Here is an 11,104-nt window from a genome sequence, read left to right on the forward strand (position 1 = left end):
CTCCCAAATCGTCTCTTTCCAGTAAATTTTGGTGCATTGTACATATTTTCCCCCTTCTAATCTCTAAATCCTTGGTTTATTGTTTCCTTTCTTTTGTAGTTTATCTTCTCTTTCTCTTTTGCCTTTTCCAGTGTCCCTTGTTTCCTGTTCTAAATGTTTAAAATGAGCTGGCCTTGATCCATGAGTGTCTCCCCTCTCTAGTCTGGTCCATATGTGCCTTGTAGGAAGAGGGAGGGTTGTGTCTTGAGTTTGTGGATTCAGATGAGAAACAGAGTCAAGTGGTAAGACAGAGAAAAATGAAAGGGGCTAATAAAATGGTGCAGCCCAGGCTATGGGCTATGATATTGATTTTTGGTGCCAGAAGAACTTGAAGAGCTGTAGAGAGGTCACGGATGTATATGTTCAGGAAACTTTTAAAGTAAATTGATAACATGCCATCAGATAAAGACTTCACATGAAGACCACTAAAAACTTCAGATTTTCTGGGATATTCTTGCTGTCCTTGCCTATGCTTGTACTTCATATAATTAGCAATTACAGGTATATAATTGTAATCATGATTACTTATGTTCTTTCTCTCCCTCATGTAAACTCTATAAGAACAAGGACTAAAGTAAGTATCCCTGGCACTTAGAACAGGGCCAGGCACATAGCAGATGCCCAGTAAATACTTGTTGAATAAATGATTGCCACCACGTTTCTAAAATCCACTTCCAGGTAGAATAGAAGATAGAACTTGTCCTTTGAAAGGCCTGAGTTTCAGCTCTGCCCCTCTGAACCATGCTCTCCAACCCTTCGGAGCCTGTCTACTCACATATTTAATAGAATTTCTCTGGAGGCTCCCAAATAATGAAGTATTTGGATGGGCATTTTATGGATGTCTGTCCTTTTTAAAAACATATTTTTATTGATTTCAGAGAGGAAGATAGAAACATACATGACGAGAATCACTGACTGGCTGCTTCCTGCACGCCCCCTACTGGGGCTCAAGCCCACAACCCGGACATGTGACCTCCAAGTTCATAGGTCGATACTCAGCTACTGAGCAACACTGGCCAGGCTGCCCTTTTAATGTTGGTTTTTCAACATCCCCTCCCTACCCTGTCTTCCAATGGGCACTTCAAATCATGGCTCTTTATCTGAGGGTTAAAGTGGGGAAGGAACTAACAATTTTTGCCATGGTTACTCTTTTTCATTATGAAAATCTCTGGAAATGGAAAGAGCAACAGTAGAGGCCATGAACCTCTGGGTTTAGAGCAGTGTTGCCACAGGGCTGCAGCTGAACTGCTGAGAAGAGGCGAGAGCAGAGTTCTCTGCAGAGGCTGCCAATCTCTGCCTCCCTGCAGGGTCCAGTGTAAAAATCTGTACAAAAGAGATGTAAGGCTCAGGTGGGAGCCCAGTGCTGCCATGGGGAGACACTTTCTGTGTCATTTAAGAGACAGATACTTCAAACGGTGGGAAGGCTGGATCTCAGGAGAAAGGAGGCGACCACTCTTATACAACTCCTTCTACTAAAAAGACCACGACAAGTAGGTAGAACAGGGTGTAAAGTTTATATACAAGAATATAATGTTTATCTGAAATATTTACAATGTTGGTTAAAGCAATATTTTTACAACTTTTTCAGGTCAACTACTATTATATTACAGGTAAGCTACAATGGTTTCATTTGCAACAATAAGAAAAAATGTTTTAAACAAAGCTTAAAGAACTCAGGTCAATTACAAAATGTGTCTGTTGTGCCCTTTATTCCAAGAAATCGTGCTATGATGGTTAATGTGCTTTTTGTAAATGGAAGTACTCTACCTGGAAATGCAATGTGTGCTGCAGTTAAGTTCACGAGGGTGTAAAATGAGAAGTGAATGGTTACACCACTTAGGCACTGAGTCTTAGGCCTCAGGCCGGAGCTGATATATGTTGAGATAACAGCCAGCTTTATCTCAACCTGGTTTGTGACCCACAGCACTTTGGGCCACATGCCAAAATGAAGCTATTTGTATGTTATGGCAACCTCAGCAGAAAGTGAAAATCAGGTGACCCAAACCAAACTGGAAAAAATGAGAATCAGACCCAAGTCACAGTTGTATCTACTCAAAACTAGCTTTAAAGTGAGCTATTTTAAAACTTCATAAAAATATGCATGGTTTTATTACTTTGAATATTTCTACAATACTCGGGTGGGTTTTCCTTTATGTGAAAATAGGTATCCATTCCTGAGGCCTCTAAGGGCCTTATAACTCAGGAAATGCTGGGGGTGCAAATGTGCAAAAGGTAGGGATGCTGCTCCAGGCTGGGGCCGGAGCTGCAGGGACTGTGCTTGGGGCAGGAGAGCTGAGGCCTCCGGGTGGGTGTGGTCAGCCGAGCCCTGGGGCTGGCCTGTCGGAAGCAAACTGGATGCCCCAACTAGCACTGCAGCTTGCGGATGCTGCGGGAGATGCGCTTGAACTCTCTCTGCCCCTTCTGCCACCGCTTCACGGAGGTGATCACCAGCTCCCCGCCCAGTTTCTGTCCCATGACCAGGTAGGGCGCATTGATGTCATTCATCTCCTCGCAGGTGCACTGCAAGCTGTCTTTGAGCCACAGCACCGACTTCTTCAGGTCCCTTTCGGACACCCCATTCAGCTTGTAAATGGTCTTGCTCTTGGTCTCCAGGATGATTTTCGTATCTCTGTTGATGTAGGTTATCTCCTTGACTTTTATTTTCAGTGCTACCGAGAGGGGATGGAATCACTCCAGTTATAATGAGGGAATACAGGATAGATTGGGAGCTCCCCTCGCCCCATTCTACTGCATGTTGGTGTGACCAGGAGTGGGGGACGGAGGAAGAGCTTCCTCGAGCTGAGGGACTGTCAGGGGCTGTGTGAAGGGGGGTGGGAGCTGGGGGCAGCAGGTGCTCCATTTCCAAAGCCTCAAAGGGCCCTACCTGGTTTGGCTCAGGGGATAGGGCGTTAGCCTGCAGACTAAAGGGTCCTAGGTTTGATTCTGGCCAAGGGCACATGCCTGGGTTGCGGGATTGATCCCCCCCAGAAGGGGAAGTGCAAGAGGCAGCCAATCAATGATTCTCTCTCATCATTGATGTTTCTATCTCTCTATCTCTCTCCCTTCCTCTCTGAAATCAATAAAGTGTATATATATGCCTCAAAGGGTTTGCCTTGTACTTTGTTTCAAATCAAAACTCCTTTTGTGAGACTCAATTACTTTCCTAGCCCGACTAGTGTTTGTGTGTAGGTCGCACGTGGTTTGTGCTCTGCTTTCAACAAAGGACTTCCCCTGTTGGAAACGTCAGCATGAAAAGAAATGCCTGACTCTTAGGTGAAATGTGATCTTCTGTGGCTGTAAACTTTAAACTCAATTAATTAGGGCGGATAGGTTTTTGGACAAACCTGTAAGGAAATTATATCACACAATCATTGTTTTCTAAAGAATAGACTAAGGGGAAGGAGGGATGATCTTACAGCTGCATTTGATTTGGTAAAGTAACTCGGAGAAAAATATTCAAGACTCTTTTTAAGAGCACATGTTTAGCTGTAAAAGTGTTTTTCTGAAGACCTCATCCTCATATGCTATCATTTGCCTGTCCAAGGCCAGGGCGTTTACAGATCATGTATGTACTGTTTCCAAAATGGATATTGGACTCATTAGAATGCTAAGACCAAAAGTAAGTGGTTTACATAAAAGACACATTTTATAGTCATAAACAGCATGCTTTGGGACAGAAAACCCTGCAGACATACATGGTGGAAATACATTTCAAGAATCCATGAAGGCAGAGAAAGGACAGAATTTTAAGGTTGGAAGAAATCTTCCAGTTAAAAATCTCTTGTTGGCACACGAAGAATCTGCATTCCACAGAAATGAAGTGACTTACACAAGGTCACCCAGTTAGGTAGTGTCCTGGCTGAGTCGAGTTTTCAGAATGCCAGTTCCCAAACCTCCTATAACACCAGTGTGGTCTCATAAGGCAACTTCCAGTTTCTTGCCCTGGTTGGAGCATTAACTCACCCAACTGAATGTGCCCTAAGACCCTTGGTGCCATTGACAACTGTTCCGTTTAGATATGTACAAGTCTAACGTCCTGACTTTGACAGCATTTGAGTCAATGTTGAAATTAGTAATAGAAGAAGAGTATTGTGTGTATGTGAGCATCACTGCTTCAGTGGTTTCTTTCTTTCTTTCTTTCTTTCTTTCTTTCTTTCTTTCTCAGAAAGATAATTTGACTAACATTTTTTTTTTTTTTTTTTGGCAACTGGAAAATGACCAAAGCTCAGCCAGGTAAATCAAGGATACTATGACTTAGTCAGCCATGTTTTTGTCTGATACACATCTGAATCATAACACTGAGTTCTCAGGGTTTATGAGTCGTATATCATGAAATAAGTCACATGTTCCTGTGGCCCCTGTATGAGGTGTGGGAGTGAGGACGACATATGGTGAGAGCAGTGATTAACTGTTGCCTGGGAGCCTCGTCTATAGTACAGATAGAGCATGTGTGAATTTCGCCTGGTCAAATTAAACATTCTTGAGCTCCAAACAATAAAAAAAAAATCATCACGTTGACCCAGAGGGAACATTTATCACTCATGCTTCTCTAGCTTTCAAATAGCCAACGTTGCAAAAGATTACCCTGGGGAAACATTAGGCCCCACCTCCATGGATTTTCATCTGGGACCAAATATAGGGAATTAAAGACTCAGAATCACGTTTCCTGCCCTGGAAGATGAGAATGGGGATACGGGATGTGATCATCACCATCTGATTCAACAATAGGTTGTATGCAAAAGCAGATGGTTGGGCCTTTCTTTCTTCACCAGTACTTTCAGCTCTGAAGCAAGGTTGGAGACCGTTTTTCTACATTTCCCCTGCACTTAAGGTGTGCAATGGGGAAAGAGTGTGATGTTAAATACATCAGATTTTTATCCTTGTTCCTTCTACCATACCATTACTTCCCCAAAGTACAGAGGCAATAGAGAATGCTGCTTATAAACCGGGGGTACAGAATGTACTTCCTGTAGGGTAGGTTCATTAGCCCTTTTGGGACAAAAATGAATGTGGGGAAATAGAAAACAAAGCTTGTGAGGTATCTACATGTGTGGTACTTTAAATGTAATGACTTCTATGTTGTCTTGAAAAGCTTTTTCCTCTAAGGAGAGAACACTAGCACTAATTCCCCACCCCCCTCATTTTTTTGGCCCAATCTTGACAGAGCATCCTTAGGAAGGTCTTGTGTGTGTGTATGTGTGTGTGTCTCCTAAATTGACTGTTTTGGAGCCCCATAATATAACCAACATTTTCATGGAAGTCAGGAGGGAGATCTGGATTAAATCTAGTGCAAAGGACATAGCTGTCAGAAGATGTTTTATGTAAGTTTTAATATATATTTTATTAAAATTATATTTTCCTCTCTTGCCCTTAATCATATCTGGTAGCGTAAAGCTAGGAACTGTGTTGATTAAGAGCCTGGAGATTTGGGATTGCTGCCGCCTACATGCCAGGCCTTGAGAGCTGTATATATTTGGATATAGACATATGACACACGACCATCCCACCTGTGGCTCTTGCTGAGGGGGAGGACTGGTCGGGACAGAGTTGCCTCCTTTCTTTGTCCCTTCGTTGGCATGGGGCTCTTCTCCTAAAGCTGTGTCTCTGGTTGTTCTCAGCTAAGGGTAAACCCAGGACACTTCCTGGGAGAGACTTGGGGTTATAAGGAGCAGGGTTAGGAGTATCTCAGATTTTCAGGGACCCGACCAAACCTGAGATTTCTGGGAGGGCAATTCTCAACAGTGGGAGCTGGAGTGACTTCTCTCAGTCTCAAGTACTTTGTTGAGGATGTAGAATTAGTAATACAGACCTGTTGGAGGCCACTATTGTTTGATAGAGCAGGGATCTCATCTGTTTACCAGTAAGTTTAGCCTTCCGCCTCCATGAATGCTTCTAAGGGGCACCAACTACTTAAACACATCAAAAGGTGCTTGGCTTTGGGAATGGGATGAAGGCTAGATTGCCTCAGGCGTCTGAGGGAAGTTCTTGGCCAGTCCCAACTTTGAATTTGGCATTGACCCTGTGTCTAGCTGGGCTCCTCCCTCACCCTGGAGGCCTGAGGACAGCAGATAAGGTGCTGATTGAGTCCTGTGTGGACGGTGTCCAACCCTCTTCCCTCTTTTAATATTCTCTTAAGGGTAGTGATTTACACTCTATGGAACTTGAGTAACATATCACACATTATTTATTGTCCCCAAGCACCATGTCCTCAGGGATCATTCATGTTTCTTGCCTAGTAAATTCCTGAGCTTTATTTCTTCTTTTTAAATTTAAGGAATCCCTCCTCCAATTATTAGCCAGTGTCTTGGATATAGTCACTGATGGTTATGAATAAAATAAGAATATTTTAGTTTGGCGCTGGACTAAATTTGTATCTGTGGCCAACTTAATGCCTTCAATGTGTGTGGCTGGGGCTAATATTTACATGTTTCCATCCCCGCTGCACATGTCAAGTGTCGGAAAGACCCCATGGCCCAGGATAAAGCTTGTTGGCAAGAAAAAGCCCAGGTGAAATGAAAATATGCCATTGAAAATTAATAATCTGAATAATTCTCATTAATTGATTATTGCTTAGCAGAACAATAAAACTCATCTGAAAAGATACAACTCATTATAAGATTGTTACATAGGGAGGAAACTAGGCTAGAGCCAAGTTAGATGATTTTAGGAAAGGTGCACGGACGGTGTTGGTATTTTACATCTTCATGATTTGCACCTTAAGTTTTACTGGTAAATAAAACTTTTGAATGTTTTGTTGGTGGTGGTGTGTTACTTACCAAAATCATTTTTACAAAGTGTTTCCATGATGTCGTTGTCATCCTCGTTTTTATTTTTGCAAGCTTCACAGACCTTTGGAGCTAGAAAGGTGAAAATTGAGTAAGTTTGCTTAAAAGGGAACAGCAGGTGGCGTTTGTAAACAACTCAAAGGGGCTTACCCAAGCAAGGGTGGCGGGACCCCAGCTTCTGTCTCCTTTAAAAAAGAAGGATCAGGCGTTCGTTCCTAAGCAAGTCTCCATGCCTCCCATTTTTTGATGGACAAAAATGCCCATGTGCTCTGTTTAATACATGGTGAATCCCAAAGAAAAAGGGCGCTTGGGGCAGAGTGTGCAGGCTTTTTTAGTTCTTCCTCCCCACCTCTGGGACAAACTCAGTCTCTGAAAAAGTAGTTCCCAAAGCCTCTCTGAGGAGAAAGCACCAGAAGCCTCTTGAGAGATTTTTGGGAAACGAACCACAAACGATGGCCAAAAGATTGTCTTTCTCGGCTGCAGGACACCAGTGCAACCCGGTCTCTGCTGGGCTCCGTGGTAGAGCTCTGTGTCTCAGGAGAGGCATTTCAAGATATTTTGAAGACTGCACCGGCGAAGGTGGCTAGTGGGGTAAGGGCCACCCAGGGGCTCTGTCCCACCGTGGAAACACCCTAGGAAGCACCACAGCCTGCTCTAACCGGTTCTGTGTCACCTGGAGCTTCCTGCCAGGTTTGTGCTCCAGTTGAGCAACATTTATTTCATTTTTATCTTTGTCCCTTGGGGAAGGTTCTTCTTGCTCTTCTTTGTTTGTTTCAAATTCTCAAAAACAAACTCATAAAACAAAACCCAGCCAACCAAACTAGGAAGCAGCTTTTCCTGAAGCTTACCAACATTGAAGCCAACTGCCTCTGGGGTCTGACCCCACCTAGGAATGTGCAGGAGCACAAAGATCAGAGAGCCTACTAAAGGCTCTTCTAAAACAGTTTGATTTCCTGGGAAAAGGAAAAAAAAAAAAAAGAAGAAGAAAACAAAGAACATTTCTCTATTTGTAAATGTTCTGTCTTTAAAACTTAGGTGAAATTTTATTTTCATTAATATGAAATTGAATGCTCATAGAAAAAAAACTTTATGTGATTCACGACAGAACAGCTACTTATCAAATTAGAAAAATAGCAGAGCCCATTTTGAAGACCTCTAAACGTTTATTTTGAAGAGAGAAAGTGGCTTTTGGGAGAAAGGTAGTGTATAATGTTGGTGCTGATAGTGGAAAGAAATAAACAAAAGCAACACACATAAAACTGCCCTTACCTTCCCTCACTCAAACAAAATGAAACATTTCCAATTAGGAGCTCTAGGAATGTACATAAAATGTTACTAACCTGTATTGGTTGGTCTGTGGTGTATGTTGGACAAATGTTTGAAATATGCCAAACATTTGCAATAAATTAGAAATCTAACCAATAAGATGACTGCACACTCATGGTGCCTGCCAGGAAAGATTGCTAAGCAACTTTGCGTTTTCTTTAACTAATGATGGCTGTAGGAAAACAATTAGAGATTGAAAGGGGGATGCTGCTGGAGCCCTGAGAGGGACTGGAAGCCCCCTTTCCCTCCCAGGGGGGACCTAAGTCAGCGCAGACTCACTGTGTATGTTTTGCTTTCAGGAAGACTATCAAGAGCCCATGAGGTTTTCATTGCTTTGATGGGTTTTGCACAGGAACTCCCCCTGTTTTCTAAAAACTTGGGAAACTCCTTTTTTGCATGGCTAATTAAAACCACTCCTAAGATAAAAGCTGATTTGTGATAGAAAATGATTCCTGGAGATTCCCTTTATGCCCTTTTCTTTAGACACCTGAGCAGTTGTAACCAATGCTCAATTTTCAACAGGCAGGGCCAGATGCTCACCAGCTCCTCCACACAGGGCCACTTCCAAGTCCTCCACTCTCCTGGTTGCAAAAATAATTTGATATCATAAGGAAAAGATGCCGTTCAGTGATACATTTTCTTTTCTTTTTTAACTGTCCCTGAGAAAGGTATAACTGGAATAACTCGGGAGGGGAATGAGAGGCGTGTGTGTGTGTGTGTGTGTGTGTGTGTGTGTGTTTGTGTGTATCTAAAATTTGTCACAATGACACACCATGGCAAGGAGAGCGTGCGCCCCGCTAGTCTCTGGCACTGCAGGAGGGGACGCATCGGGATGTGGGGCGGGGACCTCGGAATTTCCTCCGGAAAAGTCTTAGAAAAGCTCAGAGGGAGGGAATAAAGGGAAGGCTTACCCTCTTCGGTGGCCGGCAGGAGGTGGTCGCTGCTAGCGAGGGGGATGCAGAGGTCGTTGTCCTGGGGGAAACGATCACACTCGAGCATGTCGGGCCAGGGGAAGCCGAAGGCGGACATGACTGGAGCGCAGCGGTCCTTCACCTGCACACAGAGCGAGTGGCAGGGCTGGATGATTTCGTCCAGGTCATCGAGGCACACCGGGGCAAAGAGCGAGCACAGGAACTTCTTGGTGTCCGGGTGGCACTGCTTCATGACCAGGGGGATCCAGGCGCCCGCCTGCTCCAGCACCTCCTTCATGGTCTCGTGGCCCAGCAGGTTGGGCAGCCGCATGTTCTGGTACTCGATGCCGTGGCACAGCTGCAGGTTGGCCGGGATGGGCTTGCAGTTGCTGCGCTTGTAGGAGAAGTCGGGCTGCCCGAAGAACAGCCCGCGCGCCGAGCCCAAGCAGCAGTGCGAGGCGAGGACCAGCAGCAGCAGCGAGCCGGGGCCCTGCGGCATCGTGGGCGCGCGACCCCGGGGGCGGGAGGAGCGGAGCGGGGGAAGCGCGAGGCGGCCGCGGCCGGAGCTGGTCCCGGGCCCGCTGCTCGCTCGCTCGCTCGCTCGGCGCGGCTCCGGGGCCTGCAAAGTGGGCGGCGGGCCGGCTGGAGGGCGGAGAGGCCGGGCGTGGGCAGGACTGCGCGGGCGAGGACCTCTCAGCTCGGCTTCGTGCTCCAAGTCCGGGCTCAGCTCCGGGGGGCTCCGACCCGGGGGAGCAGTGTGTGCAACTGCTGGGGCCCAGCCAGAGTTTTCTTGGCCTTTTTAATGCAAATCTGGAGGCGGGGGGGAGCAAGGGAGGAGCCAGCGGAGAGTAATCTGAGGAGGGTTGGTCACTACTCACTTGGTCTGGGTTTTCCTTTGAGAATGCCCCTCTTGCGCTCCCTGGAAGGCAATTCTGGCTGCCGCCACGACCCCCTAAAGGTGCGGCCGAGCGCGCGCTCACGGATTGCTCACAACAAGCAAATAGACCAGCCTGGAAGCAGCGCCCCAACAGTGAGCGTGCGGGGCGCGGGCTGCGAGAGATAAGGGGACCCCGGGGACTCGATGGGCGACCTTGCCTCCAGGTCCCGGCGGAAATGCACTCAGCCCCCCCCCCCCCCCCCCCCCCCCCCGCCACCGCGCGAGGCCTCGACCAGGGTTTGTTTGACCCGCATCCTAAAGTTTCTGTTCTGACCCGGGGGAACTGCATTCCCCGGCGCCAGCCGGCAGGCATCCGGGTCTTTGTGCCTTCAGCTTGCACCTGGGACCTGTCCGCTCCAGGCCGACAGTTACCAACCTGGCCCACCCCGTATGTGTGCTCCTCCCTGACCTTTTAACAATCAGAATTACCAATAAAGTTGTAGGAGCAAAAACTTTGACCTGGAAAAGAAAACGCTGGTGGAAACGCCTCTGCAGAGTCTCCTTTGAATCACACACCGCGGCCCACCATTCCCCGGCTTGGGAGAAGGCCTGCACTCCTTCCTTAAGGGACTGGGAGGACTCAAGTTCGAAGGCATCAGGGATCCTAGCACAACAGGCCTTGGAGCGGGGGAGCTCTGGAGAACCAGAGGGTGGGCCTCCGGGCGAGGTTTGTAAGGGCCAGTGCTGGGCACAAGGGACTGGAAGAAAATGTGCCAGGGGGGCAGGCTGGGAAAGAAGGGGGGCCTGGGAAGGAACCCTGTCTAGCGACCCCTGAGTGCTAGTCGTGGCCTTGCAGAATTGACTCAACTACCCAGCATATGCCAGTGGGGTGCCTCGTGTGCAGAAGTGAACAAACAGGCCTGTCTCTCCCTTCCTGGACTGCAAACGGTCAGTTCACAGTTGGACACTGGAACTGGGGTGCCAGCAGAGGGAAGGTGTGTGGTGGGGGCCTCCTTTCCCCAAATCGCCCCAAGTCTTTCCTAGGGGCAGGTCGTCTCCTCCCTCTCAGCCTCCCAAGCAGGTGGGCGGTGCAGATCCAAAGAGATAATGCTGGAAGAGCGAGCCCGCCAAAGTTCTTTCATAGGTAAGGCGGGCGCATTCTTTCC

The 11,104-nt window shown here is 46.9% G+C and overlaps 1 protein-coding gene across 1 annotated transcript; it reads right to left on the reverse strand.

Moving 5' to 3' along the window:
• Positions 1 to 1,547: 1,547 nt before the first annotated feature.
• Positions 1,548 to 9,945, reverse strand: SFRP2 (secreted frizzled related protein 2). Its single transcript, XM_070417231.1, has 3 exons — positions 9,062 to 9,945; positions 6,816 to 6,896; positions 1,548 to 2,708 (listed from the first exon to the last, which is right to left on the reverse strand). The coding sequence occupies exons 1-3, from the start codon at positions 9,558 to 9,560 to the stop codon at positions 2,404 to 2,406; spliced, it is 885 nt and encodes a 294-aa protein (XP_070273332.1). The 5' UTR covers positions 9,561 to 9,945; the 3' UTR covers positions 1,548 to 2,403.
• Positions 9,946 to 11,104: the final 1,159 nt, after the last annotated feature.

This window comes from Myotis yumanensis, unplaced genomic scaffold (assembly GCF_028538775.1).
Source record: "Myotis yumanensis isolate MYYU_CA2020_CCGP unplaced genomic scaffold, mMyoYum1.0.hap1 SCAF_5, whole genome shotgun sequence".
NCBI classification, from domain to species: Eukaryota; Metazoa; Chordata; class Mammalia; order Chiroptera; family Vespertilionidae; genus Myotis; species Myotis yumanensis.

Bases quoted from the DNA above. Each gene is read 5' to 3' on its own strand.
- SFRP2 (XM_070417231.1), bottom strand. From the start codon at position 9,560: ATGCCGCAGGGCCCCGGCTCGCTGCTGCTGCTGGTCCTCGCCTCGCAC. The intron at 6,897-9,061 runs GTAAGCCTTCCC...TCACCTTTCTAG, and splicing joins CCTGCCGGCCACCGAAGAGG to CTCCAAAGGTCTGTGAAGCT. The intron at 2,709-6,815 runs GTAAGTAACACA...CCCTCTCGGTAG, and splicing joins ACTTTGTAAAAATGATTTTG to CACTGAAAATAAAAGTCAAG.